Genomic DNA, 24,485 nt, shown 5'->3' with positions numbered 1-24,485 from the left:
AAATGAAACAACTGACAATGAAAACATAATTTAATAAGTATTCAAGTACAGGAAAGAACATGACAGGTATATGTTGTAAAAACATTACAAAAAATTACAACTATTGTGAGGTGTGTGTGTACTGTATGTGCCTGTAAAAATATAAAAATGAATGTGTAATCTGTAAGAGAACAACAAGAGCATGTATTTTTGGCATAACTGCAGACAGATACAGGGACTACTCATAAAGCCTAGACATAGTAGGGGAACTTCAGACATGGCCATAAAGAGAGAGGGCAGGGCACTGGAGATCTGAGGTACATAGAGGAGTGGAGGAGGTGTGTGTCTGAATACTAAAAGTGAATTTGGAGCCACAATACAGGTAAACACATATTTCACCTTTAGTCTTGTAAAAGAACAACAAGAGCATCTGAATTCTCTGGTGTGTCAGTTTCAATTCAGTCAATTTTCATGCAATCTATGTACAACTAATAATGAATGCTATCCTAAGTATTGAGAAACTACTAACAAGGACATAGTAAGCGCAATAAGAACAGTTACAAAATCTCAGTTGACAGTGGGAAAATCTCAGTTGCAGTTCCTTGATTCCTCACGTCCTTTCCTTACCTCCCGCTCAAAACCCATGGAGGAGAAGGTCAAAACAACAACCAGACAATCTCCTCTTCTTGTCCTTCCTATGAGCTGGTCTGCTAAATTGACTCCATCTCTGGAAGGGATGAAGAAAACAACACTTACAAGCATTACATAATATAACACCATAAAAGGTGAGATATATGTTAACTAAATACTGCTTGTATAGTGTAGTTAGTAGCATAAATATTTTAACAGTGTTGTAAAGTTGGTAATTCTTGCTGTTTACTCATGGAATTTCTATTTCAGATCAAAAGATGAATATGACAGGCAAATATTTAGACAGCAAACTGTTTTAGGATATTTTCTAACGTAGAAACAACAGCTATACATTTGCCTCATATTAATCTGAAATACCAATTAGCCTACATGAGTATACTGTAAAAATGACCTACTTCACTGTCGCAATACTTATGACACCACCTGTGTTGTGGAGAAGAAGAAAAAAAACACACCATTGAACTCGGCATAGAAAAGCAGCTGATGAATTTTAACCTTGAATGCTGCTTTTCTTCGCTGAGGCAGCCTCTTCAGGGTTAAAACCAGGCTCATGGCAAAGAAGGTTTCTTCATCCTCCTTCCTGTTAGCATCAGGTTGGGCTGCATCCCTCTCGATGGCTTGGAGGAGCCTCTGCTGAAATGAGTTGAGTGGATCTGGGGGCTGGTACCGCCGATGGCGCCTGGTGTGACGTTGGTCCTCTTGGTTTCTCTCCACGGCCACATCCTGTTCAACAAGGTCCTCAGTGGTCACTTCCTGTGAGTTTCTTAATAATCTCAGGTGGTCCTAGATCCAGAGGTGCTTCCTCCATTTCATCATCTTCCATGGCTGCACCGGTGGTGGTCATATTTGTGGATGATGTGGAGGGTCTCACTGCACCGGTGGAGACTGGTCTCACTTGTTAATGACGTAGAGTCTTGATGCACCCGTGGCGCCCACACTTGTGGATGACGTAAAGGGTCTGGCTGTAAAATTGCCACTTGTAGCCCTAGGCACAATAAATGGATCCAGAAAAGAAAGAATGTGGAAGAAGCGCCAAGGCTGCTGGCCTGAAACTGCTGACCCAGACCTCTTCTCTTTCTCTGCCCTTCTCTCTCTGATACCTGTCCCTGAGTCCTCTCCACTTCCTCCTACAGTCTTCTTCTACATAGACATGAACATGATAAGCCAAACCATCACCTAGCATAACTATAGTTATTATATAACTATCATTGACATGTCACCTACTATACACACACCGTTATCTGACCAAATTATTAGGGGTACAGTAGTATCTATCATTTCTATTTATCTGACATACACACTCACACTCTTTCAAGCATGATTATTTGGGCAAGTTATCAGGGGTAGTAACCAGCATAATTTATTACTATTTCTTTGTCACACACACACACACACACACACACACACACACACACACACACACACACACACAATTGGCTAGGGTAGCTAGCTAACTAGCCACATATAGCACAAGCTCACTACTAAACTGACCAGGCAATGGTACTATCGTGGACACTTGTCTCCAAGCAGCATTTTTTGTGGTTATGTCCCTGTAGCTGTCAGCAGTTGTGTCAAAAAGACACGGCTTTGAGGATACTGAACAGGATTCTCTCCTCCGTGTGTCCAACCGCATGCGACCGTCTGCAAAAGATACCTGCATCAGTATACTTGCATACCGCGCAAAATGTTATTTCGCATTCGGTGTGTTCGAAGCGTTAAAGTAGTCCCTCCTCCTCCTCCTCATGTTGACGCATGCGTATCTCCGGCCTCGCGCGCTTGTTGAGATTGGTCGCGAGTGATTCTGTGTAGAGAGTGCAAGTCTGCCACTCACCTTTGAAAAGAAAAGCCCGTGTCAGTCAGTGATGGGCTACGATGACGATACATTATCAACATGGTATATATACAAGACAATAACATTTACACATTTATTTTTGACACCACACATCAGAAAGAATACGCATTTTAGAGATGGCTCAAACGAAAAAGTACTGACTTTTTCAATGATTCACCCCAAAGTCATATATTTAGTCTATATTGTATTGCTTCTGGTTCACCCAGATATATACCCAAATATATACCCAAATATATACCCTATTTATATTATATTAAAAATATCTCAAGTTTCTAATTGTATGTCACCAATAAACATGTGTAGCATTTCATCGTCATCATTTGCAAGGATCACATGATAAGGAACGAAGTGAGATGAAATGCTTACAGGGACTATCTGACGTGTCCCACAAAATAATAAAACGAACAAGATCGAGTTAAATGTATTGCATAAATGGATAGAGTTACTAAATGTGATACAATCTCATCAATATATGATGATACAAAATAAATCAGACTTAATTCGTAAACTTCTCACAGTGGACATGAAATTATTCAACTGAATTTATGTTCAGCTCGTGGTGTTTTAAGACAAGACTTCACTCCCTCCATGTGTGTATTGTTCGGCAATGCTGAAACTAGGCCGTATGGGACTTTTCTGGCGAGCTTTTGACGTGATTATTTTAGAATAACGTCTACCTTAACTAGTTATGATTCATGCGGAATGGAAAATATTAACGCCTAAGTATTCTAAAAGTTAGGTCATATTTAATAGGTTAACAAGCGGAATCTTCCTAATCGCCATGTTTAGCTCTCTGAACTGGCAACGAGGGGTAAGTTCAAATAGCAGCAGCGTGATCAACCGAAATCTAACCACCACCACCACCACAACCGGACATGAGTGCAGTGTGTTTAATTTGACCGACAGTGAAGATGACGACGAGGTTATATTTGACAGTAAGTTGACAGACACCAGACACTGTACAAATATGTTCATGCTAACTAGCTAAGCAGAATTGAGAAATCATGTGTGGGGCTGTGGGCACAGTCTTCCTGTCAGCAATCCTCTCAACCTACCTGGACAGTTTTGGGGGCTGCTTTTGATCCACACCACCATCACATCACCACGGGGCAGATATATAGCTAGTACATCACAGCTGTGGCTACATCCCTCCTCACATTTTTGACAAATAACTAATTTAGCTATGACCAATCAGCTAAGTGAGAGATTTTTCTATAATGTTGTTTATAGCCATGTCTTTCCTTCACTCCTATTGGGTGGTTGGCTTCATGACCAATTCTGCAGCCCTAAAAAGATAACCTTCTGAGTCATAACCCTCTAGTGATGCAACCAGGTGCTACAGGAGCATCTTAAACTTGACCCTAAAAAAACATCTGGGTCAGACGGTTTACACCCTTTCTTCTATATAATCGCCAAGCCTATCTCTGACCTTTTTAACCTCTTTCTCCTCTCTGGGGAGGTTCCCATTGCTTGAAAGGCAGGACCGGTTCATCCTTTATTTAAAGGGGGAGATCAAGCTGATCCTAACTGTTATAGGTCTATTTCTATTTTGCCCTATTTATCAAAAGTGTTGGAAAAACTTGTCAATAATCAACTGACTGGCTTTCTTGATGTTTATAGTGTTCTCTCTGGTATGCAATCTGGTTTCCGCTCAGGTTATGGATGTGTCACCATAACCTTCAGGGTCCTCAATTATGTCACCATTGCCCTTGATTCTAAGCAATATTGTGCTGCTATTGTTATTGACTTGGCCAAAGCTTTTGATACGGTAGACTATTCCATTCTTGTGGGCCGGCTAAGGAGCATTGGTGTCTCTGAGGGGTCTTTGGCCTGGTTTGCTAACTACCTCTCTTAGAGTGCAGTGTATAAAGTCAGAATATCTGCTGCCTCAGCCACTGCCTGTCACCAAGGGACTAGCCCAAGGCTCGATCCTAGGCCCCACGCCCTTCTCAATTTACATCAACAACATAGCTCAGGCAGTAGGAAGCTCTCTCATCCATTTATACACAGATGATAGTTTTATACTCAGCTGGCCCTTCTCTAGATGTTGTGTTAAACGCTCTACAACAAAGCTTTCTTAGTGTCCAACAAGCTTCCTCTGCCCTTAACCTTGTTCTGAACACCTCCAAAACAAAGGTCATGTGGTTTGGTAAGAAGAATGCCCCTCTCCCCACAGGTGTGATTACTACCTCAGAGGGTTTAGAGCTTGAGGTAGTCACCTCATACATGTACTTGGGAGTATGTCTAGACGGTACACTGTTTTTCTCTCAGCACATATCAAAGCTGCAGGCTAAAGTTAAATCGAGACTTGGTTTCCTCAATCGTAATCACTCCTCTTTCACCCCAGCTACCAAACTAACCCTGATTCAGATGATCATCCTACCCATGCGGATACCCAATTATGGAGACGTAATTTATAGATCGGCAGGAAAGGGTGCTCTCGAGCGGCTAGATGTTCTTTACCATTCGACCATCAGATTTGCCACAAATGCTCCTTATAGGACACATCACTGCACTCTATACTCTTCTGTAAACTGGTCGTCTCTGTATGCCTTCGCAAGACCCACCGGTTGATTGCTTATTTATAAAAGCTTCTTAGGCCTCATTCCCCCCTCCCCCTATCTGAGATACCTGCTGCAGCCCTCATCCTCCACATACAGTGGGGAGAACAAGTATTTGATACACTGCCGATTTTGCAGGGTTTCCTACTTAAAGCATGTAGAGGTCTGTAATTTTTATCACAGGTACACTTCAACTGTGAGAGATGGAATCTAAAACAAAAATCCAGAAAATCACATTGTATGATTTTTAAGTAATTAATTTGCATACGGTATGTAAACACTCTTAAAGTGGCATTGTTTAAAGTGACTACTGATCCATTTGTGGCCAGTGATTGGGTCTCCATGTAGGGAGCAGCCTCTCTGACACAACACTCCGAGTAGCCTACAGGGAGGAGGTGAGGACGTCTATCGTTGTTGGTAATCAAGCCCATTACTGTTGTGTCGTCTGCAAACTTGATGATTGAGCTGAAGGCGTGCATGGCCACACAGTCGCGGGTGAACAGGTTGTACAGTAGGGGGCTGAGCACGCACCCTTGTGGGGTGTTAAGGGTCAGCGAGGTGGAGATGTTGTTTCCTACCTTCTCCACCTGGTGGCGGCCCATCAAAGTTCAGGACCCAATTGCACAGGGCGGGGTACTATGGTGTTGAATGCTGAGCTGTAGTCAGTGAACAGCATTCTTACATAGGTATTCCTTTTGTCCAGATGTGATCGTGCAGTGTCATGCCTATTGCATCGTCTGTGGACCTGTTAGGGTGGTATGCAAACTGAAGTGGGTCTAGGGTGGCTGGTAAGGTGGAGGTAATATGATCCTTGACTAGTCTGTCAAAGCACTTCATGATGACAGAAGTGAGTGCTACGGTGTGGTAGTCATTTTAGTTCATCTATTTGCCTTCTTGGGTACAAGAACAATGGTGGCCATCTTGAAGCATGTGGTGACAGCAGACTGGGATAAGGAGAGATTGAATATGTCCGTAAACACACCAGCCAGCTGGTCTGCAGATGCTCTGAGGACACGGCTAAGGATGCTGTTTGGGCCAGCAGCCTTGCGAGGGTTAACTCGTTTAAAGGTTTTACTCACATCGGCCACGGAGAAGGGGGGGCGCAGTTCTTGTTAGCGGGCCGCGATGGTGGCACTGTATTATCCTCAAAGCAGGCAAAGAAGGTGTTTAGTTTGTCTGGAAGTGTGATGTCTGTGACGTGGCTGGTTTTCTTTTTGTAGTCCGTGATTACTTGTAGACCCTGCCACATACGTCTCGTGTCTGAGCCTTTGAATTGCGACTCCACTTTGTCCCTGTACTGACATTTCACCTGTTTGATTGCCTTGCGGAGGGAATAACTACACTGTTTATATTCAGCCATATTCCCAGACCTGTTTCCATGGTTAAATGCAGTGGTTCACGCTTTCAGTTTTGAGCGAATGCCGCCATCCATCAACAGGTTTTGGTTAGGGTAGGTTTTAATAGTCACAACATCTCCAATGCACTTCCATATAAATTTACTCAGAGTCAGCGTATAGGTCAATGTTATTCCAGTCTGCGTGATCAAAACAATCTTGAAGCGTGGATTCCGATTGGTCAGAGCAGCGTTGAATGGTTCTAGTCACTTTTATTTTATTTATTTATTTATTTAACCTTAACTAGGAAGGGCTCATTGAGATTAAAATCTCTTTTTCAAGAGCGCTCTGGCCAAGATAGGCAGCACCAAGTCATTACAAAAAAATTACAGACAGACAACATGAAAAACTACAAATAATCTAGTAAAAACCATTGAATTCACAAGAGTATAAAACAGCGAATTAAAAACATTGACAGGTCAGGGAATCAGCCTCAAAATCCTTCATCAGTGATTTAAAAACACCAATCGGGACAAGTTCTTCCAGTTTAAAAGTATTTTGTAAGGTGTTCCAAGACGAGTACATAAAAGCCTTTACCAAATTCAGTTCGGACATTTGCAGGATAAAGTCCAGCGAACGAAGAGAGTACCCACCACATTTCTGAACAATAAAAATGCACAAATAAAAAGGTAGTAAACCCAAAATCAATCAATTAAAATTCCACAATATTTACATGAGGTTATTACCTCAATCTCCTTGCCCTGACAGGTAGTAATAGGTGAAAGGTTCAGAGGTCTATTTCTTGCATTAGAAAACACCATTAGTTTAGTTTTGTCAGTATTGAGGATAAGCTTCAATTGACACAAGGTATGTTGAACAGTAGAAAAAGCAGTTTGCATGTTCTGGAAAGCTTTTGTAAGAGACGAGGCACAACAGTAAATAACAGTATCATCAGCATAAAAATGAAGTTGTGCATTTTGGACATTTTTGTCTAAATCATTTATATAAATAGTGAATAAGAGAGGACCAAGTACAGAGCCTTGGGGCACACCATTCAACAGACAATTTAACAGACATAAGCCCATCAAATTGAGTGCACTATCAGACCGATAGTTAGCAAACCATGCAACTGCATGCTCCGAAAGACCTACACTCGACAATCTCTGCCTTTAGTATAGCATGATCAACTGTATCAAAAGCCTTAGAGAGATCAATAAAAAGTGAGACACATTGCTGTTTTTTGTCAATGGCTTCAGTGATATCATTTAAAACCTTCATGGCTGCTGTAATTGTGCTATGCTTCTTCCTGAAGCCCGATTGGTACATTGATCAAATAGAGTTAGTAAATGACTCTTAGCTGTTCACTTACAAGGGTTTCAAGTATGTTCACCAGGGGTGACATCTTTGAGATTGGCCTATAATTATTTAAAAGAGTTGGATCTCCCCCTTTTAAAAGTGGTAGGACAAATGCTGATTTCCAGATCTTTGGAATTTCATTACATTCCAGGGTTAGAATGAACAGAGATGTAAGTGGTTCAGCTATGAAATCAGCTGCCAGATTTAAAAAGCAGGGATCCAAAAGATCAGGACCTGCAGGCTTTCTCTGATCTAAGGATTTCAGGTCTTTATGTACCACCTGCACTGAGAATGGCAAAAAGCTAAAAGTTTGACCAGCTCTCACTGGTTCATCCACACAGGGTTGTACAGAGACAGAGGACACTGGGTCAAACAGCCTACCAGATGATACAAAGTGCTCATTGAAACAATTCAGAATTTCAGTTTAGTCATATATAGCAAAACTGAAATGCTGAATTGTTTCAATGAGTCACTGGCCATCCTGTTTGAGTTTCTGCCTATCGTGGCAGACCAAGGGGTTTGGTCAAGACGTTTACACAGATCAGACATGGACAGAGTAGGATTAGCTCGGTTTCAAGGGTGTTTATTTAAATAATAAATCAAAAGGAAAGGGTAGGTCTCCCCCATGAGACCCTCTCCGGGATACCGTCTTTTGGGCTCTGGGTCTTGCTGTAATCCTGTCGGGCACAAAAACTGAACTCCCTCCTTTTAGCTCGGGAACCGTCTCCAACTATACGGAAGTCGCCTTTCTTCCCTCAGTCCCTCTCCTTGTGTGCTGCCCTTCTGGCAGCTTTATGGGACTCATACAGCTGGTGAGCAATCAGCCCTTGATTACCCACCATCCACAATCGGCCTCAATTAGCCCGTTGAGACCTGGCACATCCAGCAGAGGGAGCCATCGCCTCGTGATGTCGGCTCCGTCTGCCACCAGGCCTCGACGAGTCTTCCCCTGGTGGCTGACCTGCTGTACGCCACACAATACATTAAGATGGTAGGAGCAAAATGGCATCGTGGTCGGATTTTCTCAAGGTTTGGCGGGGGAGGGCTTTGTATGCTAAAAAAAGTTAGAGTAGCAGTGGTCGAGTGTATTACCCCTACGCGTAGGGTAATGTATCAAAATACATTTTATATTTGAGATTCTTCAAAGTAGCCACCCTTTGCCTTGATGACAGCGTTGCACACTCTTGGCATTCTCTCAACCAGCTTCACCTGGAATGCTTTTCCAACAGTCTTGAATGAGTTCCCACAAATGCTGAGCACTTGTTGGCTGCTTTTCTTTCACTTTGCGGTCCAACTAATCCCAAACCATCTCAATTGGGTTGAGGTCTTGTGATTGTGGAGGCCAGGTCATCTGATGCAGCACTCCATCACTCTCCTTGGTCAAATAGCCCATACACATCCTGGAGGTGTGTTGGGTCATTGTCTTGTTGAAAAACAAATGATAGTCCCACTAAGCGCAATCCAGATGGGATGGCGTATCGCTGCAGAATGCTGTGGTAGTTATGCTGGTTAAGTGTGCCTTGAATTTTAAATAAATCACAGACAGTGTCACCAGTAAAGCACCATCACACCTCCTCGTCCATGCTTCATGGTGGGAGCCACACATGCGGAGATCATCCGTTCACCTACTCTGCATTTCACAAGACACGGAGGTTGAAACCAAACATCTCAAATTTGGACTCATCAGACCAAAGGACAGATTTCCACCAGTCTAATGTCCATTGGCTGTGTTTCTGGGCCCAAGGATGTCTCTTCTTCTTATTGGTGTCCTTTAGTAGTGGTTTCTTTGCAGCAATTTGACCATGAAGGCTTGATTCACGCAGTCTCCTCTAAACAGTTGATGTTGTCTGTGACTTGAACTCTGTGAAGCATTTATTTGAGCTGCAATCTGAGGTGCAGTGAACTTATCCTCTGCAGCAGAGGTAACTCTGGGTCTTGTTTTCCTGTGGTGGTCTTCATGAGAGCCAGTTTCATCATAGCGCTTGTTGGTTTTAGCGACTGGACTTGAAAGCTCTTGAATTTTCCGGATTGACTGACCTTCATGTCTTAAAGTAATGATGGACTAACTTGGTCTTTTACCAAATATAGCTGTCTTCTGTATACCACCCCTACCTTGTCACAACACAACTGATTGGCTCAAATGCATTAAGAAGGAAAGAAATTCCACAAATTCACTTTTAACAAGGCACACCTGTTAATTTAAATGCATTCCAGGTGACTACCTCATGAAGCTGTTTGAGAGAATGTCAAGAGTGTGCAGAGCTGTCATAAAGGCAAAGGGTGGCTACTTCGAAGAATCTCAAATATAAAATATGTTTTGATTTGTTTAACACTTTTCTGGTTACTACATGATTCCCTATGTGTTATTTCATAGTTTTGATGTCTTTACTACTATTCTACAATGTAGAAAATAGTAAAATAAAGAAAAACCCTTGACTGAGGAGGTGTCCAAACTTTTGACTGGTACTGTACATAAACTGTTGCCAAATCCAATGAGTACAGTATAAACCAACAGTCAGCATACACAAATGAGAGTACATTACATACCGTTTTTGGCATGTTTCCCACACCTCTTCTTCCCTTATATTTTCCTCCACGTTAGCGACCTTGGGTGGAGGGTCCTGTGTGTACTGTTGTAGACAGATAAGCCCTACTACTGAGCACACCCCAGCATGCATAAACATGATGGGCTGGCTGACTTTGAAGTGGTTAGGTTAATCTTGCATTAGTGTTGAAGTGTTTCATATTGAGCTAATATCACACATACCGTTTGACAAAATGGACCTAGGGGAGAAAGAAATTGCAGCGCTAATTGCCAAAGTTATTGCCGAAGGTAAGATACATTTGCTCTTTCAACTGTTAACTATAAATCTTATTTTCTTCATAAAAGCGGTTCTAAAGTAATCACACACATGTTGGTGATTATTTGTTATGCAATGTTGGCCATCTGGCTACAGGACGTTTTGGAGGGGGCTGTTCGCCATTGAGACACACAACTTAGCTTTTTCCCATTTATTACATAATCAATAATCTTGTTACAAACACGTACCACTCACTTCTCTGTCCTGTTTCTCATTCTCCTCTATGTAAACACAGCGTCCGACTCGGATAACAACTGTGAGGTTCTGATAGCTGGCAAGCAGTACCTGTCCACCCAGGAGTTTGCTTCCGCCATCCCCAACCACCTTCTGCTTGGGTCCCTACTGGAACACCTGTGCTTTGTCTACGAGAGCGACCCGACCCGCTCACGTATGCTGTTCAAAGGTAAAGAGGATCAACTAAACTCTTTCTCGGTCAATAGAATATTAACATTCTCCGGTTGTTGTGTAGAGGGAGGTTAGGATATGATTTTTTTTTAAACATCACTGACTTCTGTAAAAAATTATTTTGTTGTGTGAAAAAGAAGAAGAAAAAGAACTTGTGAACAACAAACACTACAGTAAATAACTGCCCTCTACAGTCATTGGTCAGCGTTTAGCAGCAATGAACCTCCTCTCCCCATTGGCCATCAGTGAGGAGTTCAGTTCAGTCAGACTCCAGCACAACAGAGCCTTCATTGAACTACTGGATGCTGCCAGCACCTCCCTGTTCCCACAGGTAACACTTGATGTGGCCATTTAGTGATAATGTAATGTGGGACATGCATAGTCAAGTTTCTTGTTTATCTTTAATATTCACTCACTGACAGTTTCTTTTCCTGCCATTTCAGGGTCAAAGATTATGTAATACAGACAGCCAGAGCCTTACGCTAAGGTAAGATTAGTACAGAAATCTACTAGTGTTGACTTGTCTCACCTAGCTACTAGTGTTGTCTCACCTAGCTACTAGTGTTGTCTCACCTAGCTATCTTAAGCTAAATGCACTAATTGTAAGTTTCTCTGGATAAGAGTGTCTGCTAAATGACTAAAATGTCCAAATAAATGAAATGTACTGCTGTGTACGTTGCGTTGTGAGAGGATCTTGAGGACCTGTCTCTTTGCTTATTATCCTCCTCACCGTAGACCAACAGAAGGTCTGTTCCAGGCACAGGCGTCGCGCTACCTCAGCGAGTTTGAAGAGCTCTCTAGACTTGGAAAAGGATCCTATGGCAAAGTCTTTAAGGTACCGTCTAGTCAAAATAAAAATGATACCAGTGCATTAATATAACCTACAGTGGAATAATTTCCCCCTCTTCGTTTTGGTCATGTGCTTTCCAGGTAACAAACAAGCTGGATGGCCAGAAGTATGCTGTGAAGAAAATTCTCATCAAGAATGTTTCACGGGAAGACTGCATGAAGGTATGTTTTTTATATATATATACACAATTCATTTAAAATGTATTGTGTTTTAATGATCCAAAAATGCAGTATACTTCAGTGCACTATTCGATAACGGACACAAGTGAGTTTGTCATTGAGTATTTTCCTGTCTTTGTTTCAGGTTCTCAGAGAAGTTAAAGTGTTATCCAGTCTTCAGCACATCAACGTAGTGGGCTACCACACTGCCTGGATGGAGCATGTCGCACCTGCTTTTATCAGTGATTTCCGTTAATTCTCTCCTCTGACGTGTTCGAAATTCAAATGATTTCATTTATTCATAGCTAACCTCTCTTCATTATTGTTGTTTTTTCATTTACATTTCTCTATTTCAGACCCTGCATCAATACTCCCAGCAATGGAAATGCCTGCGCTGCCAGAACGGTACCATTATTATCTCATATAACTGAATTACAAGACCAGTTATGATTGAATATCATATTAGATTCTGAAACATGTATTTTCCCACACTCACAGCACTGAGGAGAGTACCGGCAGTAGCAACAGCTCCTCAATAGTCTTTGAGAGCTCAGATCACTCGAAGGAGCCAGTGGCCATTGCAAAAGTACCAGAGATCCTCCGGGTGAAAGCCCTGGCCCCTAAAGAGGAGAAGAGCACACAGGCGATGTGTCCTAAAACCATGCGCCACACCTGTGTCTCAGAGAACTTTGTCCCCTGTGTGTTCCTGGGACGGCATGGCCTGACACCGGACGGTTGCCCTGTGGTCAGCTGGGATGGCTCGGCCCTGTCAGAGGAGGCCTCAGGAACCAGGAACAAGATGGAGCTGAACAACAACTCCTACATCGACGTGGGGAGCGAGGAATGGGACACGAAATGCCCCACCAAGGAGGTATTGATACTGTGTAACCTGTATAATGTAGCTCAGTAGGGCCTCTTATCCTGTTGTTTTAACACAATCCTCTAACCTTCCAACACTGACATCTACAAATGTCCCCTGTATATACACTACCAGTCAAAAGTTTTAGAACACCTACTCATTCAAGGGTTTTTCTTTATTTTTTACTATTTTCTACATTGTAGAATAATAGCGAAGACATCAAAGCTATGAAATAACACATGGAATCATGTAGTAACCAGAAAAGTATTAAACAAATCAAAATATATTTTATATTTGAGATTCTTCAAAGTAGCCACCCTTTGCCTTGATGACAGCTTTGCACACTCTTGGCATTCTCTCAACCAGCTTCACCTGGAATGCTTTTCCAACAGTCTTGAAGGACTTCCCACATATGCTGAGCATAACATATCACACTGCGGTCTGACTCATCCCAAACCATCTCAATTGGGTTGAGGTCTGGTCATCTGATGCAGCACTCCATCACTCTCCTTCTTGGTAAAATAGCCCTTATACACCCTGGAGGTGTTTTGGGTCATTGTCCTGTTGAAAAACAAATGATAGTCCCACTAAGCCGAAACCAGATGGGATGGCGTATCGCTGCAGAATTCTGTGGTAGCCATGCTGGTTAAGTGTGCCTTGAGTTCTAAATAAATCACAGACAGTGTCACCAGCAAAGCACCCCCACACCACCACCCCTCCTACATGCTTTATGGTGGAAAATACACATGCGGAGATCATCCGTTCACCCACACCGTGTCTCACAAAGATCCAAAAATCTCAAATTTGGACTCATCAGACCAAAGGACAAATTTCTAACGGTCTAATGTCCATTGCTCGTGTTTCTTGGCCCAAGCAAGTCTTCTTCTCATTGTTGTCCTTTTAGTCGTTTTTTTTGCAGCAATTCGACCATGAAGGCCTGATTCACACAGTCTCCTCTGAACAGTTGATGTTGAGATGTGCCTGTTACTTGAACTCTGAAGCATTTATTTGCGTTGCAATTTCTGAGGCTGGTAACTCTAATGAACTTATCCTCTGCAGCAGAGGTAACTGGGTCTTCCATTCTTGGGAGAGACAGTTTCATTATAGCGCTTGAGGGTTTTTGCGACTGCACTTTCTTGAAATGTTCCATATTGACAGACCTTCATGTCTTAAAGTAATGATGTACTGCTGTTTCCATAATATGGGCTTGGTCTTTTACCAAATAGGGCTTTCTTCTGTATACTAACCCTACCTTGTCTCAACACAACTGATTGGCTCAAACACATTAAGAAGGAAAGAAATTCCACAAATGAACATTTAACAAGGCACACCTGTTCATTTAAATGGATTCCAGGTGACTATCTCATGAAGCTGGTTGAGAGAATGCCAAAAGTGTGCAAAGCTGTCATTAAGGGTGGCTATTTGAAGAATCTCAAATGTATAATTTTTTGGGGGGGGGTTACTACGTGATTCCATATGTGTTATTTCATAGTTTTGTTGTCTTCACTATTATTCTACAATGTAGGAAATAATAAAAAATAAAGAAAAACCCTTGAATGAGTAGGTGTTCTAAAACTTTTGCCTGGTAGTTTATAGATTCTGTTTTTGTCAAACTCTGATTTTACTGGACACTGTTCTATGGCTACCTCAGGTGCAGTTCCACCTCATGCTGTATATTCAGATGCAGTTGTGTGAACGTTCACTCAAAGACTGGATCTCAGAGAGAACCACCGAACACATCTCACAAAGTGAGCATATATAACTTGCACAATAAGATGCACCCCTTTGTTGCTTTCACTCTTCATTCAACATTATCAATGTTTTGATTCCGTTTCTATTATGCAGAATTTGTTAGAGTATGTTTTGGCTTTTGTTTTACAGATCCTTATGGGTCTGTGGACATCAAACAAACCCTTAGTATTCTACATAAAATACTTGAAGGAGTGGAATACATTCACTCTAGAAGTATCATGCACAGAGACCTGAAGGTATGTTCTTTACCAGTGTATATTATTTAATTTCACAAGAATAGAAGTGCACAATCAAATGGTCACAAAGGAGGTTTTGCCTCAGGTAGATCACATGAGGTAATGTGTGTTAAAATGTAAAAGTAACATGCTTTCACCTTAATGGACAGGGGGAGTTAGACTCTTTGAGGCATTGTGAAGTCCTCCATATTGGGAAAGCGGGGGAACCGAGGTGGGACTTCATCACCCTCCTTAACAAACGTGACATAGCTGGTCCTTCTGGTCGAAGTAGAATTTGCTGCAGAGCACCTTGAGGCACTTTACAAACCATAATATAACTGCCTCAATGGGCACTTTGGAAATCAAGTTAACTAAGTAACTATTATGTAACTATTTATTCCAGGCTATTATGCATCAGTTACAGTGGCTTGCGAAAGTATTCACCCCCTTGGCATTTTTACTATTTTGTTGCCTTATAACCTGGAATTAAAATGGATCTTTGGGGGGGGTTGTATCATTTGATTTACACAACATGCCTACCACTTTGAAGATGCAAAATATTTTTTTTTGTGAAACAAACCACAAATAACGCAAAAAACTAAACTTGAGCATGCACAACTAGTCACCTTTTGCAGCAATTACAGCTGTGTCTCTAAGCTTGGCACATCTAGCAACTGGGATTTTTGCCCATTCTTCAAGGCAAAACTGTTCCACCTCCTTCAAGATGGATGGGTTCTGCTGGTGTACAGCAATATTTAAGTCATAGCACAGATTCTCAATTGGATTGAGGTCTGGGCTTTGACTAGGCCATTCCAAGACATTTAAATGTTTCCCCTAAAACCACACAAGTTTTGCTTTAGCAGTATTCTTAGGGACATTGTCCTGCTGGAAGGTGAACCTTCATCCCAGTCTCAAATCTCTGGAAGACTGAAACAGGTTTCCCTCAAGAATTTCCCTGCATTTAGTGCCATCCATCATTCCTTCCATTCTGACCAGTTTCTCAGTCCCTGCCGATGGAATAACATCCCCACAGCATGATCCTGCCACCACTACTGTAGGGATGGGGTGATGAGAGGTGTTGGGTTTGGACCGGACATAGCGTTTTCCTTGATGGCCAAAAAGCTCAACTTTAGTCTCATCTGACCAGAGTACCTTCTTCCATATGTTTGCGGAGTCTCCCACATGCCTTTTGGCGAACACCAAATGTGTTTGCTTATTTTTTTTCTTTAAGCAATGGCTTTTTTCTGGCCACTCTTCCATAAAGCCCAGGTCTGTGGAGTGTACGGCTTAAAGTGGTCCTATGGACAGATACTCCAATCTCTGGTGTGGTGCTTTGTAGCTCCTTCAGGGTCATCTTTGGTCTCTTTGTTGCCTCTCTGATTAATGCCCTCCTTGACTGGTCCGTGAGTTTTGGTGGGCGGCCCTCTCTTGGCAGGTTTGTTGTGATGCCATATTCTTTAACATTTTTAAATAATGGATTTAATGGTGCTCTGTGGGATGTTCAAAGTTTCAGATATTTTTTTGTAACCCAACCCTGATCTGTACTTCTCCACAACTTTGTCCCTGACCTGTTTGGAGAGCTTCTTGGTCTTCATAGTGCCGCTTGCTTGGTGGTGCCCCTTACTTAGTTGTGTTGCAGATTCTGGGGCCTTTCAGAACAGGTTTATATATACTGAGATCATGTGACACTTAGATTGCATAGAGGTGGACTTTATTTAACTAATTATGTGACTTCTGAAGGTAATTGGTTGCACCAGATCTTATTTAGGGGCTTCATAGCAAAGAGGGGGAATACAAACCACTTTTCAGGTTTTTTTGGACAACAATTTGGACTATTTTGTGTGTGTCCATTTACATGAAATCCAAATAAAAATCTTATTTAAATTACAGGTTGTAACGCAACAAAATAGACAACTCCAAGGGGGTGAATACTTTTGCAAGGCATTGTATATCTACAGAAGATAGAGTTTGCTTCTGTTTCCTGTTAGTGTTTGTTTAATAGCCTACTGATTCCGTGAGCACCAAGCCTCATGCAATGGCAAAATGTCGGATTCGGCAGTTTAATCTTTGCTATGCTGTAATAAAGGCTTTACTATTTATTTTGTTGTTAGAACAGGCTGGTATTACTTAATTAGTTGTTTACAACTGTTCCAAACAGGCAGATAAATAATATTGTAATCTAACAGCACCTGTTTGTCACACATAATATGCACGCAGCTCTCGCTCCTATACTCTCCTTTTGCTTGATCTCCTTCTGATTGTTATTATTACAATTATTATTATAATCATCACTATAACAATAAGTAATGTCGTTTTCATTAGTAGGCTTAAAATAGCAGCCTTGTATAACCACCATCAAGCTGTAGGCCAAAGAGTACATCCTGTTTAGTCTTAATACCGTAACTTACTTAGGCCTGTATTTCAATACTTTATATAGGCTACTGTATCATTTATTCATTCATGTCATCACACAGCATACGAGTCATTCATGATTTGAAATGCAATCAAGCATTTTAATTTTAAAATTAAATAAGAAAAAGTGAGCTTTGAATAATTAGCCGAAACAATAAATAAACCACAATTCCTGAATGCATGCAACTGTTTTTAGTCTGCTGTAATAAAGGCTTTATATTATATTTTCTCCTCGTTAGAACAGACTCTCTGGTACACTCATTTCCAAATCATAATATTGTAATCTAACCGCAACTGTTTGGCACACACAATACTTATGTAACACTTACTCCTTTACCCTCCTTTTTCTTGATTTCCAATAGTTTCCACAACTAAGTGAAATTTCTTCCAAAGATCTAACTTCCCCTATCCCTCCTGAACAACCTGTAAACATTGTCCCGTTTCAAATGTCTTTTTCATGTCCTCTGCATCCATTTTGCCATTGACATTACTTCGTTCGGAGTTTGTTATAACCAATTTATTGATGTAATTATGATAATCTATAGGTCAGGCCCTATTGGTCATATGCATGTGTCACGTAAAGAGAGAAAGGGTTGAGGGAAGAGGGAATCTTTTTCCTAAACAAATGAGGGATATCGGTAACAAAAATGTTCAGTCAGAAACAAGTAAGAAACTAAATGGCTGAAATGTTGCTGCTTCAGCACGGACAGCGCAGACAGCGCAATAAACACCTGCTGTGCTGTGGTTCCTTTTCACTGCAGTAGGGAGGAGAGCGAGACGACGTGCTCCAGTCACACAGGGACTCACTGTCTCTTTTTTTTTTTTAACACAATGTGACCATTGTGCTCTTTCTTGAGTAATTTGTGTGTCTTAATTATTTAATCAAAGGTGTGCTTAAAGCATCAAACAAGCTCAGTTTATATGTAGTTGGTTTTATTCAAACACACAGGTTGTGTCTGTCCTATATATGGAAAAATAAGTTTCAACATTTCGAACAATCGATTGGTTGACCAATATTTTTTGTTGTCAGGAACAGCCCTAATAAAGTCAGCATCTGAAACATTTACGTTCGTTTCGAAGAAGATCCTACTAAAGCATTTGTCGCTTTGCTTTACAAATCAGTGTTTTACAAACAACTAGGGGTCGATTTAAAAATGGGGTCCCGAGAGGAGAAAATCCTAAAAATAAGATTTAAAAAATTGCGCTTAGTTCATAGTTCAGTAACCTCCGGTAACCGCTAGATGCGGTTGTAATAAACAGAACGTTTTTTGTTTTCTTCCTACTAATGTGGATCTATCACATGTATATGTCTTCTGTTTCCCGCTACAATTTTTACAAGTCTCATTAGAACAGAATGGACAAGACCAGGCGCTAAATTAGAATGGGGGAAAAAGATCATCATTGATGATGTTCTAGTCTACACAAAAGATCATCATTGATGATGTTCTAGTCTACACAAAAGATCATCATTGATGATGTTCTAGTCTACACAAAAGATCATAAAAGTATTGCCTAAGGATCTTCTGAATTTCCCAATACCTTTGATGCATTTCAGCAGGGGTGCAACTTTCACTGGGGACATGTCCCTCCCACCCCCACATTCTGAAATAAAGATGTTGTCCCCCCCAGTTTTATCATTGGAACGTGATACAAAATGAGGCAATGGTGTGCTTTAGGACCATGCGGACACCTCCAATCGGTCGGATAAGCTGTTTTGGAGTGTTTATCCGACTGTTTATCCGACTTCTAAAACCAATGTTGCGCCCATGCATTTGTCACTTCAAACCATACTTTACATTTTAAATACTGTCAAAAGTACTGTCTGACTGATTTGTAATAGACTTTCATCGCCCCAATTAAAAAAGTAAACATTGGCTGTTGATTACATCACTTTTTTTACATGGTGGGGTTACACAATTTTTCAAAATATCAAAATGGGGTCGTGGCCCAAAAACGTTTGGGAACCCCTACTCTACATTATTGAAAAGTTGCGTGTTTGGTTATCGTGAAATCCTGGTTTTCAGCCTCAACAGTAGCCTCGGAACAGCCAATTCCAGCGCTGTACTCTGTCAGTGCTCTGATGCTGTTTCTGAAGAATTGGCAAGTTTGGAAACGTCAACATTCTTCATTGCTGGTGACGTCGATATGGATTAGATTTGGGTGAAGACCCGTATTTTCTATTAAATGTAGGCCTATCCTACCTGAGTTATATTATTTTAATAATAATAATAACTTGATTTGTAAAGTGCTTTTTAAACATAACACATAGATGCATCATATTTCTGCAGCTGATATTTAGAACTTTTTGAGGGGCCAAGTAAAGGGGTCACCGCAGTCAGGGTATCAGACCCTGTGACTGATAACGCACTGGCAGATATTTCAGCTATGAAAAAATGACAAACATGTTTTAAAACACTTACCTGTCTTGAAGTGTAGAAAAAACAGTACAGTATTTCCAAATCTGAACAGGTTCGTTGACGGGTGAGATTTAAAAATGTGATAATAGTAGACACATCTCCTTTAACTATTGCTTCATTAATTTTAAACTGCATATCATCAAATTGAGTTGCATCCCCTTTTGGCCTTAGAAAAGACTAAATTCGTCAGGACATGGACTTTAAAAGTTGTCGAAAGCGTTCCACATTGTGTTTGGCCCATGTTGACTCCAATGCTTCCCACAGCTGTGTCAAGTTGGCTGAGTGTCCTTTGGGTAGTGGACCTTTCTTGATACACATGGGAAACTGTTGCACTTCTTGACACACTCAAACCGGTGCGCCTGGCAGCTGCTACCACATCCCGTTCAAAGGCACTTGAATCTTTTGTCTTGTCCATTCACCCTCTGAATGGAACAAATACACAATCCATGTCTCAATTCTCCTAAGCAAGGCTTTAAAAAATCCTTCTTTGACCTCTCCTCTTCATCTACACTGATTGAAGTGGATTTAACAGGTGACATCAATAAGGGATCATAGCTTTCAATTGGATTAGCCTGGTCGGTCTGTGTCATGGAAAGAGCATGTGTTCCTAATGTTTTGTACACTCCGTGTACATTAGGGGTTAAGACATGGTTTGTTACTAATATTACCCATTTGAAATTACATTTTTTTTTTTATATATAAAAGTTGAACAATATACTAAAGCATTAATGTGGCCTAGTGGTAATGACAAAATCGAATTGTGCATTTTAGAGTAGAATCCTTCTTTTAGAATCTCCTATAGCATTATGACCTCACACTCACCATACAAATATGATATATATATGTTTTACATTTTGTATGCTTTTGTTTTATAGCCCAGGAATATTTTCCTGCATGGACTTGACTGCCATGTGAGGATTGGAGACTTTGGACTTGCTTGCAGGGATATAATAATGGATGACGAGGCAAAGCCACCCTCCACCTCACAGAACACCGGTGAGAAACAGATTTAATCCATTTTTCTAATGTGTCTATCACCACATGCTCAGTTGTTGTAACAGTTGTTATATATATGTAAACATTCAACATCTCAAAGATGTATACAGTGTATGAAATCAAAGTGGACACTTGTATGTATAGGTGTAATTCCTGAAATCGCCAGTAGATGGGGCTATGGCTCTGCATCCAAATCCCTTTCTATGACAACATTTTCCCTGGTTGGTTCTGGTACTGTATATTTTTGACACTGCTTGAATTCTTTCTGCAGGTTCCTCACACACCACTGGAGTTGGGACATTTGTTTATGCTGCACCTGAACAACTGGAGGGCTCCCACTATGATTCAAAGGTAAATCATCTCCATCATTTCAGAAATATTTGACATACCAAAATTACTTGGCACAATTATTTATTTATTTAACCTTTATTTAACCAGGTAGGCAAGTTGAGAACAAGTTCTCATTTACAATTGCGACCTGGCCAAGATAAAGCAAAGCAGTTCGACACATACAACAACACAGAGTTACACATGGAGTAAAACAAACAAACAGTCAATAATACAGTAGAAAAATATGTCTATATGCAACATGAGCAAATGGGGTGAGAAGGGAGGTAAAGGCAAGAAGGAAAAAAAGGCCATGGTGGCGAAGTAAATACAATATAGCAAGTAAAACACTGGAATGGTAGATTTGCAGTGGAAGAATGTGCAAGGTAGAGAGAGAAATAATGGGGTGCAAAGGAGCAAAATAAATAAATACAGTAGGGGGAGAGGTAGTTGTTTGGGCTAAATTATAGATTGGCTATGTACACGTGCAGTAATCTGTGAGCTGCTCTGACAGCTGGTGCTTAAAGCTAGTGAGGGAGATAAGTGTTTCCAGTTTCAGAGACTTTTGTAGTTCGTTCCAGTCATTGGCAGCAGAGAACAGGAAGGAGAGGCGGCCAAAGGAAGAATTGGTTTTGGGGGTGACCAGAGAGATATACCTGCTGGAGCGCATGCACAGATGGGTGCTGCTATGGTGACCAGCGAGCTGAGATAAGGGGGGACTTTACCTGCCAGGTTCTTGTAGATGACATGTAGCCAGTGGGTTTGGCGACAAGTATGAAGCGAGGGCCAGCCAACGAGAGCGTACAGGTCTCAGTGGTGGGTAGTATATGGGGCTTTGGTGACAAAACGGATGGCACTGTGATAGACTGCATTCAATTTATTGAGTAGGGTATGCATTTAGTTTTACTTGTATTTAAGAGCAATTGGAGGCCACGGAAGGAGAGTTGTATGGCATTGAAGCTCGCCTGGAGGGTTGTTAACACAGTGTCGAAAGAAGGGCCAGAAGTATACAGAATGGTGTCGTCTGCGTAGAGGTGGATCAGAGACTCACCAGCAGCAAGAGCGACATCATTGATGTATACAGAGAAGAGTCGGTCCAAGAATTTAACCCTGTGGCGCCCAATAGAGACTGCCAGAGGCCAGGACAACAGGCCCTCCGATTTAACACACTGAACTTTATCAGAGAAGTAGTTGGTGAACCAGGCGAGGCAATCATTTGAGAAACCAAGGCTATAGAGTCTGCCGATGAGGATGTGGTGATTGACAGAGTCGAAAGCCTTGGCCAGGTCAATGAATACGGCTGCACAGTATTGTTTCTATCGATGGCGGTTAAGATATCGTTTAGGACCTTCAGCGTGGCTGAGGTGCACCCATGACCAGCTCTGAAACCAGATTGCATAGCGGAGAAGGTATGGTGGGATTCGAAATGGTCGGTAATCTGTTTGTTTACTTGGCTTTCGAAGACCTTAAAAAGGCAGGGTAGGATAGATATAGGTCTGTAGCAGTTTGGGTCAAAAGTGTCCCCCCCTTTGAAAAGGGGGATGACCGCAGCTGCTTTCCAATCTTTGGGAATCTCAGACGACACGAGAGGTTGAACAGGCTAGTAATAGGGGTTGCAACAATTTCGGCAGATAATTTTAGAAAGAAAGGGTCCAGATTGTCTAGCCTGGCTGATTTGTAGGGGTCCAGATTTTTCAGCTCTTTCAGAACATCAGCTGAATTAGTGTGAGTTGTCTACATAAAACAAATGTATATAGAATTATAATAAGGATAATATAACATTTGTATTTATAAACCAATTGATACACAGTATATCAATACATAAAACATATTTACACATCAAGGACAACATCCACCCGAGCCACTGCCTGTTCACCCCGCTATCATCCAGTAGGCGAGGTCAGTACAGGTGCATCAAATCTGGAACAGAAGCTGTTTTTCAGTCTCTCGATCTCAAGGCTATCAGACTGTTAAATAGCCATCACTAGCACATAGAGGCTGCTGCCTATTTACATAGACTTGGAGTCACTGGCCACCAATAAATGGAACACTAGTCACTTTAATAATGTCTACATATCTTGCATTACTCATCTCATATGTATATACTGTATCCTATACTATTCTACTGTATCTTATTCTATGCCGCGCTGACATTTCTCATCCATATATGTATATATTCTTAATTCCATTAATTTACTTAGATTTGTGTGTATTGGGTATATGTTGTGTAATTGTTAGATATTACTGCACTTTCAGAGCTAGAAGCATAAGCATTTTGCTACACATTTTGCAATAACATCTGCTAAACACATGTATGTGCTGATTTGATTTGGATCACTATGCCTTTTCTTCTGGCCTGCAGTCAGACATGTACAGTGTAGGAGTGGTGGCCCTGGAGCTGTTCCAGCCCTTTGGGACAGAGATGGAGCGCGTGCGTACACTAGAAGACCTCCGTGAGGGGAAGGTCCCAGACGCCTTCTCCCAGTGCTGGCCTGTCCTGGCCAAGTACATTACACTGCTGACCAGCAGAGACCCCTCTCTACGACCCAGTGCCACACAGCTGCTGCAGAGCGAGCTGTTCAGCAGCAAAGACATGGTATGGATGAACAGGCTGGCTGGGAACGAGACTACCATTTTGATAGATATGTGCTTGATGTACTTGTTGAATTTCAGCTTACCATATTTACGCTGCTATTGATCAAGTTCAAACAGACATGAGCCAAATGCTAGTAGCATTGCTTGGCTATAAATATTTGCCCTAGGTCACTTTGACACTGCAACCAGGTTCAATCTGGTGCCAAACCACTAAAAGTAAATATCAGGAGAAGAGTTAAACATTTATCACAGATCAAACATCTCCAATGGCCCTCTTCTCTTTCCAGGTTATCCATGGCTTGCAGAGAAGGGTTGAAGAGCAGGAAGAGGAGATAGTTCGACTCAGGAGACAGATCAGTCAGCTACAGACTCAGAGCACGCAACAGGCATCCCATCCAACCGACAAGACCTGACATCAACCACCTCTGCCCATCTTCAAACCCAATATATTCAAACCCTTTACCTTACCACATGAATAATTTGGTGCACGTGGTTGAATGTGTGTGTGGATCTAACACTGTGACATTAACGTTTTAAAACGGTACAATAAATCTTATTTAATTTACTCCTCACTCTCATTGTAGACAATAATTTTTATCTGGTCAAGATTAATTTACATAATTTGTGGTTGCGACTAATATACTCATATGATGAAGGTAATCAAGCCAACAAGGCTTGTATTTGTTTGACCACTTGAATTCCAGGAAATGAATTAGACACACTCACTCCCGTTAATTGTTGTTATGCATGCCTCAAACGGTCACGAATCGTCTGGGAGTACAGTTGTTGTATAAGCTTTGCTTAAGAACGATCCAAATCCAATATAATGCATAAAAACGATCCTTTAACGGTGTACCCGTTGCATCTCATCATAAAGGTCAAGGCGTGTAAGTGCTTTCTACGAC

The 24,485-nt window shown here is 41.4% G+C and overlaps 1 protein-coding gene and 1 long non-coding RNA gene across 3 annotated transcripts; one reads left to right on the top strand and one right to left on the bottom strand.

Annotated features, from left to right (window-relative positions):
* Positions 1-12: 12 nt before the first annotated feature.
* LOC109900035 (uncharacterized) lies at positions 13-3,690 on the bottom strand. The gene is made up of 3 exons (XR_002256544.2): positions 3,538-3,690; positions 1,086-2,461; positions 13-706 (listed from the first exon to the last, which is right to left on the bottom strand). It is a non-coding gene; the product is annotated as an uncharacterized LOC109900035 (long non-coding RNA).
* On the top strand, positions 2,886-24,145 carry eif2ak1 (eukaryotic translation initiation factor 2-alpha kinase 1). 2 transcript variants are annotated; one of them, XM_020495752.2, is made up of 15 exons: positions 2,886-3,417; positions 10,830-10,997; positions 11,194-11,330; positions 11,443-11,486; positions 11,735-11,834; positions 11,930-12,010; positions 12,153-12,249; positions 12,364-12,412; positions 12,506-12,878; positions 14,518-14,614; positions 14,748-14,854; positions 20,538-20,658; positions 20,930-21,009; positions 23,348-23,581; positions 23,868-24,145. In XM_020495752.2, the coding sequence occupies exons 1-15, from the start codon at positions 3,264-3,266 to the stop codon at positions 23,991-23,993; spliced, it is 1,968 nt and encodes a 655-aa protein (XP_020351341.1). In that variant the 5' UTR covers positions 2,886-3,263; the 3' UTR covers positions 23,994-24,145. The 2 variants fall into 2 exon arrangements, with proteins under 2 accessions (XP_020351341.1, XP_020351342.1); XM_020495753.2 differs by lacking the exon at positions 2,886-3,417 and adding an exon at positions 10,419-10,566.
* The last annotated feature ends 340 nt before the right edge of the window (positions 24,146-24,485 follow it).

The sequence above is a fragment of the Oncorhynchus kisutch genome, linkage group LG11, assembly GCF_002021735.2.
Source record: "Oncorhynchus kisutch isolate 150728-3 linkage group LG11, Okis_V2, whole genome shotgun sequence".
NCBI lineage: Eukaryota > Metazoa > Chordata > Actinopteri > Salmoniformes > Salmonidae > Oncorhynchus > Oncorhynchus kisutch.
This window is presented reverse-complemented; position numbering and strand designations above follow the sequence as displayed.

Bases quoted from the DNA above. Each gene is read 5' to 3' on its own strand.
- eif2ak1 (XM_020495752.2), top strand. From the start codon at position 3,264: ATGTTTAGCTCTCTGAACTGGCAACGAGGGGTAAGTTCAAATAGCAGC. The intron at 11,487-11,734 runs GTAAGATTAGTA...TCCTCACCGTAG, and splicing joins AGCCAGAGCCTTACGCTAAG to ACCAACAGAAGGTCTGTTCC. The intron at 12,879-14,517 runs GTATTGATACTG...TGGCTACCTCAG, and splicing joins CGAAATGCCCCACCAAGGAG to GTGCAGTTCCACCTCATGCT.